Genomic DNA, 20,974 nt, shown 5'->3' with positions numbered 1-20,974 from the left:
ATTCTGGAGGCAGATTTCAATCCATAACACCCATGATACCCTTGCCTTCTGAGCAAGAACCCGATAATGTCTCTCATTTTCCTGAAATAAAATATCTAAGTAAGATAACCAATTTATACACAGAAATTTCTGAAAACTAGCACAACGTTCTTTCCCCTCAAGGAAAAACATGTAAGTAATTTAAACCAAATGATAGGTATTTCCCTTTGTAAGTAATTGGCACAGCTTCCTGAGAAGACCCAGGGAACAGACATATCTATATAGTTGGAGCTCTGTGAAAGTAGTTGTAGTGATTCAGGCATGCTGATCCAACACAGCTCAGACACCACAAGCAACTTGTCCTCAATGATGTGACATGTTGAAAAGATGAATAATTCTTGGTTAATTTCTAAACAGGTTGAAAAATAATCTTTGATCTGTTTATATATCAACTATTCAAAAATTCAGTGCCAGAGTTCCCATTGTGGTGCCATGGAAACTAATCTGACTAGTATTCATGAGGATGTGGATCTGATCCCAGGCCTTGCTCAGTGGGTCAGAGATCCGGCGTTGCCATGAGCTGTGGTGTAGGTCACAGACACAGCTCAGATCCCACGTTGCTGTAGCCGATTCGACCCCCTAGAAAGTTAAAAAAAAAATCAGTGCATATTGGAATTCTCGCTATGGTGTAATGGGTTAGGAATCCTACTGTAGCATCTCAGATTACTATGGAGGCACAGGTTTGATCCCCAGCGTGGCACAGTAGGTTAAAGGATCTGGTGTTGCTGTGGCTGTGGCGTGGCTCAAATGCAGTCCATGGTCTGAGAACTTCCATATGTTGTGGGTGCGGCCCTTAAAAAAAAAGCGAGTGCATGTTATCACTGTACACAAATAATTTTTGAATGTGCAGATTAAACAGAGACAAATAGTTTTGCATGGTTTTTTTTGGTTTTGACTTGCCTAGGGGGGTTCTGAGCAGGAGTTGTACAGGAGTCAGGGCAGTTATTCCATGCACTGAAGAGGGTCGAGCAATCCTTCTCTCCTAAATCACAGTGGTGTCCCCATCACTGTGAGAACCACACACCTCTCCACATCCCTTGAGATGGCCCTGCCCCAACTGAGTTTGGACCTTTGGGACTCCTGGGCTCTATCTGAAATTCTGTTGGGCCACACTGCATTAAAATTTTATTTTAACCAGTGTCACTGTCATTATACTTAAAAGAGAGAAGAAGTTATTGTAGACTTCTTGACACTTTTTTAAAAAATGTCTTCAGATGGGAGTAATCCTTAAAATGACAAACATCTTATTCTCCAAGGTACAACTCTAAGTTGTTGTTCTAGTTTGTTGCTAATTATGGGCATGAAAATACAGAAAGTGGGATCAAAATCCACGCTTGGGGTTGGCATCGGTTGTTCAATTTGTGCATTGGCGGGTTTTTCCTAGGAACTACTGCACTATCTTGGAGCTTCCAGCATGGCATATGTGTGTGACTCTGTGTGTGTGTGTGTGTGTGTGTGTGGTATGTGCATGTAGGTGTGTGTGAGTGTGATGGATGTATAGAAAATGCAACAACAGTAGAAAAAATTTGACAGCTACCTCCATGTGACAAGTGAGGAAAGTCTGAGGAAGGAGAGAGCCCAGCTCAGCAAAAGACGTCTTTATCACTTTATCCCATTCAGACCAAGCCATCCTACAGAGCTCTAATAGCAAAGTTTAATCCATTTAAAAAAATTAAATTTTGAAAAGTTAAGATAGTAAACCACATAAAAATAGAAAAATGTAGAAATGTTTCTATTTCTTGCTTTTAGATAAGGAAGAAAATAGTAATTTTAGATAAGGAAGAAAATAATGGTTATTCAGAGACACCTAGATTTTGCCCAAAGTGAATAAGACAGTCTGGCTTAAAACAGTAAAAAACAAGATGAGACCTATTTAATTGTTCATCTGGGCTCCCTACTTTAGGAAAATGTGTTCATTTATGTGAGCTGTACCAGAAAACATCCCCCAGCATGGTGTCGCATGGGTTATGAAAATGGGGGTTGATTCTGAGAATATGCAACACCTGCGTGGAGTCTCTTGCTATAACCATCAAGTCAAGTTGAAGTTTGTGTGAAGTTCAATTTGAAAGAGTGGAATGTCCTCAAAGGCTTGCCAGGCTCTGTCAAGTGGAAAGCGAGATGATCTCCTGAGGTGTTTGCAGGTGCTGGTGACTTTGACTTTGTACTTTTTCTGTATCTGCACATATAATCTTTTAAAATTCTCAAAACGTTTGAAACCTGATTTGAAAAATCATCCTGCTGTCAGGAATTTTTTCCCTGGAGATAGCCTGAACAGAGATATCTGGTTCATAAATGGAGATTCTGTAAAATCCTGCCTACTCTATGAGAAGCTATATTCTGGCAGACATACACATTTGGGGGTGGATTTTCATAGGCTTGACAAAAAAACATATCTTTTGCAACTTCCTCTCCTGCTGTCATTCTTTTAATTTTTAATTCCCTGCATATGCTACCTCAAAATATGAAAATGCATAAATTATTCATATACCCCAGAGTAGAAACATAGACATTTAATCTTATCGGTAACCTTTGAAATTTCACAAAATCTTTCAAACCGTTTTAGATGCATGATGGCAACAATCTTACTTTTTTTTTTCCTGCAACTGTGTACTCTTTGACCAAAACCTCCCTCATTTCCCCCACCCAACCAACCCCAAGGACAACCATCCTACTCTCCACTTTTATGAGTTTGACTTTTTTTTTAATTCTACGTATAAGTATTTGTCGTTGTATTTCACATAGCATAATGCCTTCCAGATTCATTCTCACAAATGGCAAGATTTCCTTCTTTCTCATAGCTGAGAAATAATACTCCAGTGTGTGTGTGTGTCTCTCATATATTTTTTGAAAAAATCTAGGAGCTCCCCTATGGCTCAGTGGGTTCCATGAGGATGCAGGTTTGATCCCTGGCCCTAAGGATCTGGCATTACCACAGGCTGCAGCATCTGTCACAGAGACGGCTTGGATCCAGTGGCCATGATGTGGGCCTCAGCTGCAGTTCCGATTAGACCCCTAGTCCAGAAACTTCCATGTGCCACAACTGCAGCCCTAAAAAGCAATCTATTCATCCATCAGTAGACACTGAGGTTTTTGGCATATCTTGGCTATTGTGAATAATAACATTGCAGTGAACATGGATATGCAGCTATCTCTTCAAGATCCTGGTTTCATTTCCATTAAACACATACCCAGAAGTGAGGTGACTGGGCCATATGGTAGATCTATTTTTACTTTTTGAGGAACCTCCATACTGTTTTGCATAGTAGCCACATCAACCGGCATTCCCAGTAAAAGTGTACAAGGGTTCCCTTTCTTCCAAATCCTCACCAACCCTTGTTCTCTCTTGTTTTCTTATCCATAGCTATTCTCACAGGTATGATGCAATATCTCATTGTGGTTTTGACTTGCATTTTCCTGACAATTACTTCTGTAGAACAGTTTTTCACGTACCTGTTGGTTATTTGGAATTTTTCTTTTAAGAAACATCAATCTTATTCTCAGCCTTCCCTACTTCTGCATCCCTGTTTGCTTCAATACCACCTTCTCCTACACGGGGCCATCTGTTTCTTGGATATGTTTATGTCCTTTCCTCTGTGGTCCTATCTTAAGGCTCAAGAGTTCTTCAGTTTATTTCAAAGTCTGTGTTGCAAGGGAAAGGTCCACAGAGGTCACAGCCATGTTGAGCAAGCTCATGCAGAAGTGAGAGAGAAGAAATCTTGCACAGGGTCAATGTGAGGAGGTAGCTCTGTTTATACAACTCCCGTGCGTCTATCTTAAAGATGAGCTTGTGGGGTGTGCCTTTGATGTTTTCGCAAGAATGACACACCACTTCCTTGAGCACTTTGGGAAGATTAAGCATGTGTGAGATGACATGGACATAAATAGATCCTGTGATCTGTCCCTGTGCCTACACAGAAATGGGAGAAATACCAGGCTGCAGCATAAGCACATGCATTACCTGGATTTTTTTCAGGGTGTTCCTGGGGATGTTTATACCAAGCATTTAGAGACAGAAAAGTTGAGTAATAGATTTCTAATAGCCTTGCTTTTAAATTGAAGAATTTTGTGGCGGGGCCATTGGTCACATCAGTGATGTTAGTGTTAATATTTCTCAAGCAGAGGGAACGATGTGACCCCAAGGGCACAATTCTCCTGATGGCTCAGTCAGGCTGCTACTGTGCAAACACAGAATTATGAAACCCACACCTCATACTCTGTTGCTTATCTACCAGGAACACAGACCATGGTGGCAAAGAGGCTGTTGTATGACAATCTGTATCACATTCCTTCATTTGTGTGAGTCAGTCATCAGCAAACCATCTTTGTTAACATTTGGAAGCATGCATTTTTTTTTTGCCTCTTGCAAAGTGACTTTTATATCAACAAATACATATGTTGAGGAAGTAGGAAATTGCAAGAAGTAACTCCTGCAGGAAGCAGTAATGGGTCCACCCAGTTTTATACTAAATCCCACGTAAACTGGAATACCTGCAGTGTTACATGGTCATCATTCATCTTTTCTTTCTCCCTTCAGGCAGCAAGCTCTAAGTGCCTTCTTTAACTTCAGTAAACATAAGCACTGTTCCCATTTACGGCAGCATCTTAATGTAGCTCAGTAACCATTTTCCATTATCACTTTAATAATGCTCTGCCTGAGGCCTGAAGCTGTCTAAAGAGAATTTGCTTTTCAAGGGAGCCTTTCTCTCTTGCCAGAATCTTAAATTTTAGAGGTTTTGTAAGGTGATAAACTGCTAATATTCCTGCTTCTCACCATTATCTGGGCTGATGGAATGTGGGAGTCTAAGGAAGTAAATCAGTGTAAGTAGCCACAGAACATTCTTTTGTGTATATGTGTGGTATATACATGAAAGTGTGTAACTATAGGGTGGGGGGGAGGGATTATGGATGTGTGGTACACCTATGAGAGTGTGCAGTGTGTGTGTGTGTGTGTGTAGTGTGTATGTGAACCTAATCTGAAGGTGCTATGTATCCTGATTCCAGATAATTGAACAGAGCTTCCAGGCTCTGGGCCTCTCTCTCAGGACATTATTAGGTACAGCCTGGAAGAGGAGGCAGAGGAAGGGCTGGTGACAAGGTGCTTTTTCCTCTGTCATTAACTTCCAGAAAAGTTCAGAGATTATTCCCAAATCCCCACTTCAGGGTCCTTCCTTCTTAACACCCCACTGCATCTCAATCTCTGTCTATATTAGGCAGGATTCTCCAGGGAAACAGAGCCAACTGAATAAAAAGGAGATTTATTCTAGAAATTGGCTCATATGATGAGGGAGTCTGGAAAGCCCTACTCTGTGCCATCTGTAAGTTGAAGACCCAGGAAAACTGGTGTAATTCAGCCTGAATCTGAAGGCCTGAGAACCAGATAAGCTGATAATGCATATCCCAGGCCAAGGGCAAGAGAAGATGAGAGGATATGTCCCAGCTCATGCAATGAGGAAGGAATAAAAGAAGCAAGTTCCTCCTTCCTCTGATTTTTTTTTTATTCTATTCAGGCCCTTAAGGGATTGGATGTTGCCTATGGCCATTAGGCAAGGCAATCTTCTTTACTGAGTCCACTGACTCAAATTCTAATCTCATCAGAAAACATCCTCACAGAAATACCCAGCAATACTGTTTTACCAACTAGCTGGGCATTCTTTAGCCCTGTCAACTTGACACATAAAATTAAGCATCATGAATCTTCCTCTTGATAAATCTGACACTGATACATATCACCTTCAACCATACTTAATCTCCAAAAAAAGACAATAACAAGATCATAATTCTGCCTAACATGATAAAACCGTCCTGGGCACAACTGAACAAGCATGTTACGAATACAAATAACCATCCTGTGAACAAATGAAAAACACACTAACCTGGGAGTTCCCACTGTGGTGCAGTGGGTTAAGGATCTGGCATCACCTCTGTGACAGTGTGGGTTGGATCCCTGGCCTGGTGCAGAGGGTTAAGGATCTGGCATTGCTGCAGTGGTGGTATAGGTTGCAGCTGCAGCTCAGTTTCATTTCCTGGCCCAGGAACTTCTGTATGCCATGGGTGCAGTCCAAAAAGAAGCACACTAAGTCCTTCCTTCAGAAAGGAAATAAAGTCCTTGAGTGGTGATTACTCTTCTCCCTTGATATCTTATAACTTAAATACTACAATGTAAAGTTACTAATACTTAAATACTATAATATAAAGTCAATGTGTCATGTTACATAAGGGAATAAAAGAAGAAAAAATATTTGCTTTACACACAAAAAAATATACTCAGAATAAGAAGAAATACTCATGACAGTTATAGTCCTCATGTCTGTAACTATATTCATAACTGGTATTTATAACTACCCTCTTGCACTACATAGTCCCTAGTCCCTTTGCCTTCAGCAAGTACCTAAGCTGGTTATGGTTCTTTAGCTGGTGGGGTGATACAAAGCTTCTTTCCCGAGTGTCTGGGTCATTAGTAGCCCTGCGCAAGTTGGATTGTTATAATTTTCCATTGACCTCACCCACAGCACATGTCCTAAAGGACCCAGTATATTCTTGTATTCTACCACATTCTTCTTTAATTCCACTGTGGAGTGGTATCACCTGATTTCTCCCATAGCAGTTAGACTCAGTTACTCCAGCCACTACAGTAATTCCTGTCCTTGCCTGTTGATTCAGAAGCATGAAAAACCCAAAGTGGCTGGGTGACTGTCTAAACCTCCAGTTCCATGGAATCGTATGTGTCTCCCTGTAGAAGCTAAGTTCTGGAGGCCTGCAGAGCATAAATTCATGAGAACAAGAAGCAAACATTTTGCTAGTGGGTCATGACAGATGGTAATTATTGGTGCCACTCCCATCCCCATCCCTTAATTCCTGAAGCTGAAAATCCTATCAGAGAAACAGCACCATTTATTGGTAGATGATGCAAAGCATATGCAACCTCCCGAAGGACCTTACCTTAACCCTGAAAAGTATTGCCACCTGGCAGGCACTGCACCTGAGTCTTCAAAAGGTCATTCCATCATCTGTCAAGCCAGTGGAATATGGGAAGACCAGTGAATTCCAAGAGCCTGGTGCTTTGTCACACTTCTTTTGCTGGCACCTGCCAGATGTGGGCCTGAGCTGAGCCACCCAAGGTGTCTAAATGACCAAGGCACCATCCTCAGGACCAATGCATGCTGATCATGGCCAGTCCACTGGAAGGCAGCTTTTAGGAGAAGTGTCTCCCGCGTTCTTCAGATGCAGCTACATGGCTGTGAATCATACTGACATTCAAGCTGCTTATCTTCATTAGAATTTGAAGGAAATCACAGGGCCATTTAATAAGAGCACTTTTTGACAGTGACTTGTATTTACCTAGTTAGTTCTCACTCTGATTGAAGTGGTTGAGGTTGTTTAATTTAATACAGCTTTGGTTACTGGGAAGACAATCCTCTGTCCCTGAAATTGTAGCTCATTCACATGCTTATTGAGTCTTGGGAGGTGTTCCACAGCAGTCTCCTGATTTGAGGAAATGCAAGCTCCCTCTCACTATCTGGCTGAGAAGCAATCAACATCAGAGATCAGGTGGCAATAAAGTGTGCCTCTCAGGGGAGTCTGTGTGAACTCAGCAGTCCTCACTTTTTTCTTACCAAAAGGAAAATAATTCAAGCTTATTTCCCAGAAGTTATTTCTTTTTCTTTCTCCCATCCTTTACCCGCCACCTCTGACAACCACCAATCTGTTCTCTGGATCTATGAGCTTGGTTTGGTTTGGTTTGGTTTTGTATAAAAGAAATCAGATGGTATCGCTCTTTCTCAGAGCTTATTTCTGTGTGAGCTAAATGGATGCAAATGGTTGCATGTAATCTACAACAGAGGATGTGCTAATGAGCGTCTAGGGTACCCGCAGTCTTTTAGAGGAGCTCTTGGCTCATGTGACACTCAGACATGGGAGGGAGTCTCTCCAGGAAGGAAGCAGTTCCCCAGGGCCTTGTTCTCTTGGACTTTCCACATGTTTTAGCCCCTTTCCTCTGGCCCCAGCACTCATACCATCCTCTCCACACTCTCCTTCCTAGAGTCAACCCATATCCTTTCCTGTAATATTTTTCTACCTTCTGTACAGTTTCTCAAACATGCATCCTCTACGAGGCACACATTCATGAATCTCAGAAGCTATTGCTTCTTACTCTCTGTCTCAACAACTTTTAGCCCTAATGCGGGATGGCCATTGAAAATGCGTCAATGTGAAAATACCAAAGAGGACTATTCTCTTTCAGAAAATGCTGTTCTCTGAGTGAGACAAAGATGCCTTCAGAGCCAGTCCCCACACAGTAGCGATTGTTCTCCTTCTGCCCCAGTCTCACGTCCTCGTATCTGCTCTGCGTCCCTGGAACATCAGTATAAGCACATGTGACCTGTGAGACAAGGACAGCCTGTGCCCCCCATGTGACACAGATGACAGTGTGGCAGTTTTCCAAAAATGGATGGGGAAACCCCTGCCAAAAGTGTTGTCAAACAAAAGATGTCATCCTCCAAAAAAAAAAAAAGAAACTAGAAAACAAATTACAATTAGCATAATAAAATTCTAACAATCAAGGCAATGATTTGAACATTGCTCTCTGCAAAGTCCTTTGCAATTTCATGGAAGCTAGAATTAAATTTCTCAGACTCATATGCATTTTCTTTTTTCAGAGCTTTTCTCTCTCATTTTCTGCTAGTAAGTGTAATTTTTTGGTTATTATCAAAGAGTGACACTTGAATGTTTTTGCATTTGTTTCTAATTGGTTGTTCCTGAAGTGTGGGAAGTGAGAGAAATGTGATCATGGCTGGCTGAATCACAGGGAGTCCAGACATCTCTGAATTAAGGTCCATTCTGTGGAATTAGCCAGGCACTCTTATTATAATTACTCAGAGACCATACCTCTGAAGTCAAAGCTGCATCCAAGATTTGAGCTTATTAACTAAACATCAACTTTTGAACAAATCTAGGTATTAAAAAAAATACTGGATAAATTTGAGTATTAAAATAGTATTGGATACATCTACATATTTTAAGAGTATTGGATAATTTTAGGTATTATGATAATCAGAAAAGTCTTAAATATATCACCATTGCTAATATTTTGCCCACAGTTTCCTCAAATGGAAATATTTCATTTTATTATTTTTAGTTTCTAGTTTTTCATTTTATACTCTTAAGCAGACACAGACAAAAACAGTATTCTAGGTGACTTTTTGGTGATAAGTTACATACTGCAGTAACTTTAAAAGTCATCCTATCCGCCTCATGGTACCCACATCCTTGCTCAATGTTAAGCCAGGGGGAGCACATACGTCAATTTTTGCTTAAACATACATACACACACATGTACGTGCACTTTATGTGTTTTCTCATATTCAGTGTGTGATTCTAGATCTTGCACTTTAAACAGGACTGTGGGCACCCTTCCAAAGCAATAAACTGTCTTTCTTCATTCTTTTTCATGGCTATGTAGTAATCAAGAATATGGATGGAGCATAATTCTTCTACCACTCAAGTTTAAAAACAGCATGGCAATAAGTATTTTTGGGTGCCTGTGTCACTTTTATTTTATTACTGTTTTTATTCTTTTTTGCTGGCACTGTATTTCTGTCAAATAAATTCACAAGTCGAAATTTATGAATATTTATTACTTTAGCAGATAGAGCCACATTTCATTCCATAATTTAACATTAATTTATTTTTCCCCACTCTTGTCAACACTCAATGTTATGATACATGTTTTAGTAAGTTGCTTTTATATATATGTACTCACACATATACCCATACATACATGTGTGTGTGTGTATGTGTGTGTGTGTAAATCCTATCTCATGAGAATTGTAACTCTAATTTTTTTTAATTTCCCAGATCCTTGGGTTAATCTGACCCTCTGCTGCCATGTCTGCTGACCAGTTGCTGCTGCCCTATCCATTTCTTCTAATTCTCCCCCTCCCCTAATCTGTCCTTGCCCTGCTGTCTTTGCTGTTCTTTTTGAAACACATCAAGCCTTCCCTGCTCACATTCTTTTTTTCTTCTTTCTTTCCTTTTTGGCTGCCCTGTGGCTTATGGAGTTCCTGGGCAAGGGATCAGATCCAAGCAGTGGTTGTGACCTAAGCTGCAACTGCAGCAATACCAGATCTTTAACCCACTGTACTAGGCTGGGAATCGAACCAGGCTGTGAGGATGTTTTCAATAAAAACACTAAGAATTATTAAAAGAAGATACTAAATGCCAGACACAAAGCAATTCTCAGGGATGTTATCATTGCTTCAGTGAATTATATGACTGAAATAAAAATAAAAAACATCATGAATGTTGAATAAGTCAATACTATCATTATTTTCAGATGATATGATCATATATCTCAAAAAAAAAGGACAGTATTGATTCTTCCAACCTAAAAGCATGGTATATCTTTCCATCTATGTCATCTTTGATTTCTTTCGTCAGTGTCTTATGCTTGTCAGAGTACAGGTCTTCTGTCTCTTTAATTAGGTTTATTCCCAGGTATTTTATTCTTTTTGATGTGAGAGTAAATGGGATGGTTCCCTAATTTGTCTTTCTGATCTTTCATTGTTAGTATATAGAAATGCAGTCTAGGAATTTCCACTGTGGCTCAGTGGGTTAAGAATCCAACTAGTATCCATGAGGATGCAGGTTTGATCCCTGGCCTCACTCAGTGGGTTAAGGATCCAGTATTGCTGCAAGCTGCAGTGTAGGTTGCAGATGCAGCTCAGATCTGGCATTGCTGTGGCTGTGGTATAGGCCAGTGGCTACAGCTCTGATTCAATCCCTAGCCTGGGAACTTTTATATGCCATGGGTATGGCCCTAAAAAGACCAAAAATAAATGAATAAATAAATGAATAAAAAGAAAGAAAGGCAGACAGACAGAAAGAAAGAAAGAAATGCAGTCTATTTCTGTGTATTAATTTTGTATCCTAACTTTACCAAATTCAGTGATAAGCGCAAACAGTTTTCTGATTGTGTCTCTAGGATTTTCTAGGTATAGTGTCATGGCAAACAGTGATAGTTTTCTTCTTCTTTTCCAATTTGGATTCCTTTTATTTCTTTTTCTTCTTTGATTGGTATATCTTTCCATCTGTGTTATCTTTGATTTCTTTCATCAGTGTCTTATAGTTGTCTTATAGTCATATAGTTAATTGCCTTTACTACCCAAGGCAATCTACATATTCAATGCAATTCCTATCAAATTACCAATGACATTCTTCACAGAACTAGAACAAAATATTTTAAAATTTGTATGGAAACACAAAAGACCCTGAATAGCCAAAACAATATGAAAAAAAAAAGAACCAGAGGAATCAGACTCCCTGACCTCAGACTATACTACAAAGTTACAGTCATCAAAATGGTATGGTCCTGGCACAAAAACAGAAATATGGATCAGTGGAACAGGATAGAAAGCCTATAAGTAAACCCAAGCACCTGTGGTCAACTAATCTATGATAAAGGAGGAAAGAACATATAATGGAAGAAAGATAGGCTCTTCAGTAAATGGCGCTGGGAAAACTGGACAGTTACATGTAAAAGAGAAATTAGAACATTCTCTAACACCAGACACAAAAATAAAGTCAAAATAGATTAAAAACCTAAATGTAAGGCCAGATACCATAAAACTCCTAGGGAAAAATATAGGCAGAATGTTCTTTGACATAAATTATAGCAACATCTTATCTGATCCACCTCCTAGAATAATGAAAATAAAAACAAAAATAAACCAATGGGACCTATTTAAACTCAAAAGCTTTTGCATAGCAAAGAAAACCATTTAAAAAACAAAAAGACAAACCACAGAATGGGAGAAAAGCTTTGCAAACAATGCAACCGAAAGAGCCTAATCTTCAAAATATACAAACAGTTCATACTACTCAACAACAACAACAAAAACAATCCAGTCAAAAAATGGTCAGAAGACATAAATAGACATTTCTACAAAGAAGACATATGGACGGCCAGTAGGCACATGAAAAGATACTTAGAGAGATGCAAATCAAAACTACAATGAGGTACTACCTCTTACTGGTCAGAATGGCCATCATTAACAAGTCAACAAATAACAAATGCTGGAGAGGGTGTGGAGAAAAGGGAACTAACCTTCACTGCTGGTGAGAATCTAAATTGGTACAACTACTATGGAAAACAGTATGGAGTTTCCTCAGAAAACTGAATATGGAATTGCCATATGATCCAGCAATCCCACTCCTGGGCATATATTCAGACAAAACGACAATTCAAAAAGATGTATGCACCCCTATGCTCATTGCAGCACAATTCACAATAGCCAAGACAAGGAAACAACCTAAATGTCCATCAACAGATGAATGGATGAAGAGGAAGTGGTACATAAATACAATGGAATACTATGCAGCCATAAAAAATGAAATAATGCCATTTGTAGCATCATGGATAGAACTAGAGATCCTCATACTAAGTGAAGAATGATAAATACCATATGATATCACTTATATATGGAATCTAAAATATGGCATGAATGATCCTAGCTACAAAACGGAAACAGATCATGAACATGGGGAGCAGACTTGTCACTGCCAAGAGGGAGGAGGAGGAAATGGAATGGAGGAGGAGTTTGGGGTTGGTAGATGCAAACTATTATATTTAGAATGGATAAGCAATGAGGTCCTACTGCATAGCACCAGTAACTATATACAATCTCTTGGGGTAGAACATGATGGAAGACAGTATAAGAAAATGAATATATATATATATATATATAAAATATGTGTGTGTGTATATGTGTGTGTGTATATGACTGGGTTACTATGTTGTATAGCAGAAATTGACACAACACTATCAAGCAACCATACCCTAATAGAAAATTAATGCACACAATGAATAATTTCCTGGGAAATGTGCAGGAAATGGTTAAAATTAATGAGTTTTGAATGGACTTAACACAAAATAAATATATAAGGTTTAATGGGTATTATTTATCTTATCAATACCTATATAAATATATAAATAAAATAAATATTAAAAATAAACACCTCTTTATGTTAGACAAAATATACTAAGCAAAAGCAAACTTACTCATTCTAGGAACATTTTTTTTTCTCTTTAGGGCCACACTTGTGGCATATGGAAGTTCCCAAGCTAGGGGTCAAACTGGAGTTGCAGCTTCCAACCTAGGCCCCAGCCACAGCAACTCGGGATCAGAGCCACATCTGTGACCTACACCACAGCTCACGGTAATGCCAGATCCTTAACCCTCTAAGTGAGGCCAGGGATCAAACCTGCATCTTCATGGATATTAGTTGGGTTTGTTACTGCTGACCCAAAACAGGAACTCCTAGGAACAATTTTTATGATTAAAGTGACTCTATATGAAAAAAAATTATTAAAATTCTATTGAAGAGCTTCAGTCTTTCAAGATAGACAAATGTTCCTGCAAAGATATCAGCCCTTCCACAAGGAATTTGATAATTAAGATATTTTGATCAGAATTCAAATGGTGTGGAGTTCCAATATAATTATTTGTGTTAATTGCCGCTGTAACTGATGAATGGACCTTAATTTTAACAAGAAGCCAGAGGCAGATTCCTGGGAAGTAAAGTCTTCTTCAAAGCCCCTTGAAGGGGTCCTGGGAAATGTGACCCTGCTTGCCCCTTTCCACTCTCCCCCCTGAGCACTTTGGAAGAGTGATGAGCATGGTGTTGGCCATGTTTATGACACAGCCAGGTTAAGTTGACAGGGGTCAGAGTTGTTTGCACTCCACAGCTGTGCACTCTCCCTTAGATATGTTGGTGAATCCAGCATAGCTCCTGAAACTTCTCTTTGAGGCTGCAGGGGCAGCTTTGCACTTTAAAAGCTTTGTGCAGGAGCAGGGGGATGAGGTGAATGGTCAGGATGATTGCTGACTGCTCCATTAAGATTGATGAAAAGCTAGGTGTTCATTCCATCTCTCATACTTCTGCCTAATCCACATCCACAGACCCTGCCCCTTCCCATAAGGACGACTTGAGATTGTGTCTTTATCTACATCACACATATGCAGCTGGATATCTGTATGTAAGAAAGGGGGCAGGTTGTTCCCAAATAGCTTTTGGGGTTACCAGCACTCTGTATTTTTATGGTAATCCAGAATTTTAAAAAATAACCACTTTGGAGTTCCCACTGTGGCTCAGCAGAAATGAATCTGACTAGTATCCATGAGGACTCAGTTTCAATCCCTGACCTTGCTCAGTTGGTTAAGGATCCCGGGTTTCCATGAGCTGTGGTGTAGATCACAGATGCAGCTCATATCCCAACTTGCTGTGGCTCTGGCGTAGACCAGCAGCCACAGCTCTGATTCGACCCCTAGCCTGGGAACCTACATATGCCACAGGTGTGCCCCCACCAAAAAAAAAGACAACAACAACAAAAAACCTTTGTTGAGCTATATTTCACATACCATAAAATTCATCAATTTAAATGTACGTCTTAGGAGTTCTCCCTGTGGCTCAGGGGTAACGAACATGACTAGTATCCATGGGGATGTAGGTTTGATCCCTGGCCTCAGTGGGTTAAGGATCTGACACTGCCCTGAGCTGTGGTGTAGGTAGTAGTCACGGTTTGGATCCCACGTTGCTGTGGCTATGGCGTAGGCTGGCAGCTGCAGCTCTGATTTGTCTCCTAGCCTGGGGACTTTATATGCCATGAGTGTGACCCTAAAAAGGCCAAAAAAAAAAATGCATTAAAGCAGTGTTTAGTATATTCACAGAATTGCACAACTGTCATCACTACCTAATTTTATAACTTTTTCCATACCCCAAAATGAAACTCTGTATCCATTAAGCAATCATTCCTATTCCCACTACCCCCATCCTAGTCTTAGGCAACCTCCAGATTTGCCTGTTTGTGACATTTCATATAGATGAAATCATACAATACATGGTTTTGTTTGGCCCTTTATCAAGTGGTACATGTTGAGTTGTCTCCACTTTTTGGCTATGATGACTATGGCTGCTAGGAACATAAGTGTTCAGGTTTGAGAGTGAAAATATATTTCCCTTTCTCTTGGATATATTCCTTGGAGAAGCATATATGTTTAACATTTTGGAGAACTGCCAAACTGCTTTCCAAAAATGGCTTTCCTATTTTATATTCTCACCAACAGTGTGTGAGGGTATTCTCCATATCCTCTCAAACATCTATTATTTTTCCTTTTTTAAAGTTTAACCATCCTAGTGGGTATGAAATTATATCTCGTTTCAGTTTTGATTTGTATGTCCCTAATAACTAGTGATGTTATGCTTCTTTTCCTGTGCTTACTAGCCATATGTACCATATGTTCTTTGAAAAAAGTTTATTCAGATCCTTTGCCTATTTTTTAATTGGATGACGTGTCTTTTTATCACTGAAGTATGAAAGTCCTTGTATATTCTGAAAAAAAGTCTTATTAGATTCTTTATTTGTGAATATTCTCTGTGCCAACACTATTTTAAATTTTCATTTTAAAAATTTTAAAATCTTTTTGGTTATTCCATTGTACAAAGCTTACGATTTCAAATTTATCAATGGGTCATTCTCACAAATAACTTAGTTTTCATAACTAGTGAGGAGGTAGAGCCTTAGAAGACTTAGGAAGCCATGTGTCCCTACAGCATGTGTGTGTCCCCCCCCAGACTGCAGCAAGCAAGGGTCATCAGAGGACATTGTCTCCTTTATTTGGTGGCTGATGTGCCAGGCTCACGTTGCCACATTAACCCCTTCCAGCCTCAACTGGAATTAGGTCAATGACACTCTTCTTAGAATTACTAAAAAGAATAAGGTGTAAGCACATCTAGGTGTTATGAAACACTGAAAAGCAGTGCAAAAATAAACATAACTCAGAGGGGCCTGATTTGACTTTACCTCCCAGCCAATCTCACTGCTGTCTCTCAAGGAAAAGCACAACTTAAAAACTTCTACCTTATGCCAACTGATGCCCTACAGTGCAACATCCATCCCACGGACATACTTTGTTACACAAAATTTAGTTAGTTATCCACATGTACAAGCTAAGGGATTTTAGGAGCTCCTGTTGTTGGCTCAGTGGGTCAAGAACCCACATAGCTTCGGTGAGGATGCAGGTCCAGTATCTGGCCTCGCTCAGTGGGTTAAAGCTCTGGTATTGCCACGAGCAGCTGCAGCATAAGTCGCAGATGCAGCTCAGATCTGGTGTTGCCGTGGCTGTGGTGCAGCCCTAGCCTGGGAACTTCCATATGACGCAGATGTGGCCATAAAAAATAAAGAAAAGTAAACCTAAGAGATTTAAATTTAAGAATTCCACATTTCTGCCTTTTTTGGAAAGGCCAAAATATTTGGTGACTGGGAAGATTTTCTTGGGGTAGGTGACTGCTTTGCCCTTGCCCAGACTGTATACAGTAGGCTTCAGTTGCCCTTGACCCTCTCATTCCAGTCCAACCCATGGCCTCTGTCATGATCCTCCTGTTCCTGAAGGGACTGAACTTGCAAAATACCTCTAGATGGTAGTTTTCAAACTTTGCACATCAAATATCCTGGAAAATACATTTTCCATTCCAGAATCAGGACATACACATATGTTCCCATATGGAACATAGCACAAAATAATATTTACAGGTACTATGTATGATATCTTCTGAAATGTTCTTTTCTACTATATCTTATTTTAAAATCCTGGACATGATCCATTACATTGATAAAGACCTAGTGTTTCAAAAACCATCCTGTCATATTTAAAAAGATAAGTTCCCAAGAGTGGCTTGTTTACTGGTTACTTGTAACTAGAAACCAGATAAAGAATGTGTTGAGACTCAACAATAACTTACAGGCTCTAATTCTAGGATACTTAAAAGCCTTATTTAATAATAAAAGCCATTGAATGCTGGACTACATGTAGTTGAGAAATCTCTGAATGAAGAATTCTAAGGAAGACTCTGATATGGTTTCTATGTGGCGAACAAAGAGTTTTGTGAACTGGCGGTATACACTACAGTGTCCACTAGCTTCTACAATATCCAGTAATCTCTACAATGTCCAGTAGACTCTACAATATCTCTTAAAATCTGTGTCCTCTTACCCTGACAGTGATAAATTTGTTCTTGATGCCTGAAGCTGTTCCCAAGCTCTGGGGCACTTGTGTGACATTTGAATTGGGAAAACCGTGTCACTCATAGCTTCTGGAAAAATTATTGTGCTTGAATACAGGAACAACTGCAGACAAAAAATTGACCACCAAAGCAGGATTTTTTTATTTCATAGAAACAAAACAACATTTGAAAACAGCTTCATATTATGGCTTTTAAATCAATGGTATCATCTTTGCCCTCTAAATGTTTCTCGAAGTAGGTCAAATGCAACGGACAGGGAGCTATCACTTAACTCTCATCATTCAAAACAATATCACTGTTCTCTAGACAAAAGGCTGGCCAGAATTTAATTCCCTAAGGCTGCTGCCTCTTAACCTATGGTATCCTAAACTGAACGCATAGGAAGAGGAGGGACCCAGAGGGTCAGTCAGGCAAGACAGGATACTCAAAGTCCACTCATGTTGACAATGGCATAACCACCACTCAGCAAGCCTCCTTCACCCTCCGCATCTCTAACAGCCAAGGATTGGGAACCCATAAAGAAGAGCCATCCAGGTAGCCCAGCCCAAAGAGGGAGGAACTTTTCAATGCAGCATTTCGAATGAGAAATGTAATTTTATGGTGTTTGTTTGTTTTTGGTAGCACATTAAAAAATTACAGTTAACAATAACTTGGAAATTACTTGGCCTGGAACACTGCCAAGAACTTTATATAATGTCTCAGTCAGCGTGGTCGCCCTAAAAAAGCGCAAAAAAAAACCCCCAAATTTTCGTAACAGTGTCATTCATGGAAGTGTAAAAGTGGACTCAACCAAAATGTCTATTAGATGACAAATAAATAAGCAAAATATGGCACATCCATACAACAGTATATTATTGAACAATAAATAGGAATGAGGTATTGACGTGTGCTACTTCTGAGTGAAACTTGAACACATTTTGCTAAGGAAAGAAAGACAGTTATAAAAGCTCACATCTTGTAGGACTCCATTTACATGAAATGCCCAGAATAGGCAAACCTGTAGCCAGAAAATATATTAGTGGTTGCCTAGGACTGGTTAAAGTGTGTGATGTGTACAAGGAGTGGGATTGAGGAGTGAATGCTAATAGGTCTGGGGTTATATTTTGGGGTGATGAAAATAGTCTAAAATTAGATTACGGTAACAGTTGCACCACTCTGAGAATATACTAAAAACCACTGAGCTTGTATGTTAACTGTGTGATTTTTTAAATCTTAATAAAGCTGTTGAACAAAACAAAGTTAAAAAGAAAGAATTACAGCATAAAGTACCTTTCCTAATTTGATAGCCTAATGAGGAGACTGAGACTGTGGCTAATGCCCAACTATGATGTTTGACTACTTCAGGCTGAGGCTAAGTGCCTTGATACCAGCACTGTCAAATTAGGGGAGAGCAAGTATCTCTTCAATGCTGACAATAATTTCACAGAGCAATCCACAATTGGAAAGCAGGAAGCACATATGTGCTCTAGTTCAGTCTTTGATGGGCAGAAAGGGAAAATAATGGAGAAAGCAGTTTGTTTGTCTTAAAAGAATTTTTTTTTACAAAGTCATCTATATGTTTAACTAGCAATTTTGAACCACTTTATTAATATGTGTGCATAAGTTTATATGTGTCAGTGGAGTGCTTTGTGTGCAGTATAACTTGTCAAGATGGTGCCTACATGAGAGCTCCAGCCTCAAGTTAATGGTGTGGTCCCAAGTGCTGTTCAGAAGAGGGGATGAAGGAGTTGAAAAATATGCATTGGGCCAATCTCTGGCTTGGGCTCAGAGCCCCATCTAAGACACCCAGCTTTGGCATGTTGCCAACACTAAGCCTGGAGCAGCAGACACACCAGAGCAATTAACAAGATGGGAAGTGGTCTCAGGAAAAGGTCAAAGTTCACTGATCAGAACTGGAGACCAAAAGCAGAGAATGACGAAGAGTCATTCGACCTCTCAAATCCTAGAATGATTGCCTTATTGACTTTGTCTTTTCTGAAGTATTACACTAAGTGAAATGAGTCAGACAGAGAAAGACAAGTACTGAATGATAACACTTAGATGTGGAATCTAAAAAATTAACACAAACTAGTGGACATAACAGAAAAGCAGACTCATAGATATAGAGAACAAACTAGTGGTTACCAGTGGGGAGAGGGAAGGAGGGCAGTATAAGTTAGAGGTTAAGAGGTATAAACTATTATGTATAAAATAAGCTACAAGAATACATTGTACAACACAGGGAATGTAGCCAATAGTTTGGAATAACCATAAATGGAATATAGTCTTTAAAAATTGTGAGCCACTATATTATATACCTCTTATATAATATTGTACAGCTATACTTCAGTAATAATAATAAATAAGTAAAATAAATATGTTAGAAATAATAAAAGCTATTTATAATAAGGTATAAAATTTTACAAAAGTAAATTCATCTTTCCTGAGATCTGAGTGGATTAAATTCTGGGGAAGGGCAGAAGGTCTGGCGGGTGTGGGCCAGGCAGTTAGATCCCACTGTTCATGGGCTAGTGAGAATCTGACCAGTACCTTCAGGTCAATTCTTTGAAAGTCAACTACAGCCACAGCCCTGGATGGTGAAAGATATGTGCTGTGTCCACACAGACTATAGCGAGGTTTGTGGCTAGGAACATCCTCCTGATTGTGAAGATCTGCCACAGAAACCTTCTGTGTTAGGTGGCCTTTTGACCATTCCTTTTTTTTTGGGGGGGGGGGGTTGAGGGAAATTTAGAAAATAAATGTGGCCTAAAATTTCAACTCCTATGAAGTGATCATAATTATAAGTTTGACTTTAATGTTTTATAAACCACATTTCCAAGTGTTAACATTTGTTCTGCATTTTAGATGGCTACCCCAAAGAAGAAATGATTTATAGATGGAGAAAAAATTCGGTTGAGGCAGCTGATCAGAAATCCTGGCGGCTTTATCAGTTTGACTTCATGGGCCTCAGAAACACCACAGAAATTGTGAAAACATCTGCAGGTAGGAGCATTGCCAGAATATTGGCTGCCTCTGTACACCAACAGGGAGACAGAGTTGGAGGAAACAGAAAAAGTAGCTTTAATTGCCTGGCAAAGAGGGAATACAGCAGGCCAATATCTCAAGGACTGCCTCCCCCCCTTAAAGGAGGTAGTGAGGACTCTGTCTTATGCTGTTCAAGGAGCAGGGTGTGATCAGCTCATGGACAATTTCCTGATTGGTGGGTGGTGAGGTAATTGGGAGTCAGCATCATCCACCTTCTGGTTCCAACTGTTCTGGGATCTATATGCTTATGGGCAGCATACAGTTAACTTTTTCCACCCGGCGGGGACTTCAGCATCTACAAAACAGCTCCAAGAACCTGGCTTAGAACATCATCTCTAGCCCTTGAGGAAGAATGAAAAGTCATTGACTTTGTTGAACGGCTAAACTATTATTATTTTGTCTCGCTTGACTGTTTTCCTTCTTTTCTGTCTTTTCTCACTTCTCTGATTATATTGATTTTTGACTAAAGGTTTTCTATAGACAAAAAGGCAGGTAGAGGACATGAGTGGGGATCCACTCTTAGAAGGCTTCTCAGAGTCCTGCTTGGTTATAGCAGTTAATGTGAAGAAGTATAGCTCTCAAAAAAAAAAAATTGTGATTTTTTTCACCCCTGATGCCTAAGGCATACCTTTCATGTAGAATTCCTCCTGTGTGTGTTTTAACTAACTATATTCAGGCAACCGTGATTCCTAAGTGATTTTTGAGAAAAAACAGCTGATTCAAAAGTCAGTCTTTTCAGTGTTTTAGTTCGGATGGAGAAATGGTGATTAGAATTGCCTTATATTTTAAAATTGAGACTATGCATTATGTCTAGAAACCTAAGATTACTCATCAC

General features: G+C 39.6%; 1 protein-coding gene across 1 annotated transcript in view; it reads left to right on the top strand.

Moving 5' to 3' along the window:
* Positions 1-20,974, top strand: part of GABRG3 (gamma-aminobutyric acid type A receptor subunit gamma3) — a 599,057-nt gene that overhangs the window by 537,790 nt on the left and 40,293 nt on the right. The window contains exon 6 of the mRNA XM_047766855.1: positions 19,960-20,097. Coding sequence (XP_047622811.1) covers positions 19,960-20,097 — 138 coding nt within the window. The remainder of the gene's footprint in view (positions 1-19,959; positions 20,098-20,974) is intronic.

The sequence above is a fragment of the Phacochoerus africanus genome, chromosome 2 (genome assembly GCF_016906955.1).
Source record: "Phacochoerus africanus isolate WHEZ1 chromosome 2, ROS_Pafr_v1, whole genome shotgun sequence".
Taxonomy (NCBI): Eukaryota; Metazoa; Chordata; class Mammalia; order Artiodactyla; family Suidae; genus Phacochoerus; species Phacochoerus africanus.
This window is presented reverse-complemented; position numbering and strand designations above follow the sequence as displayed.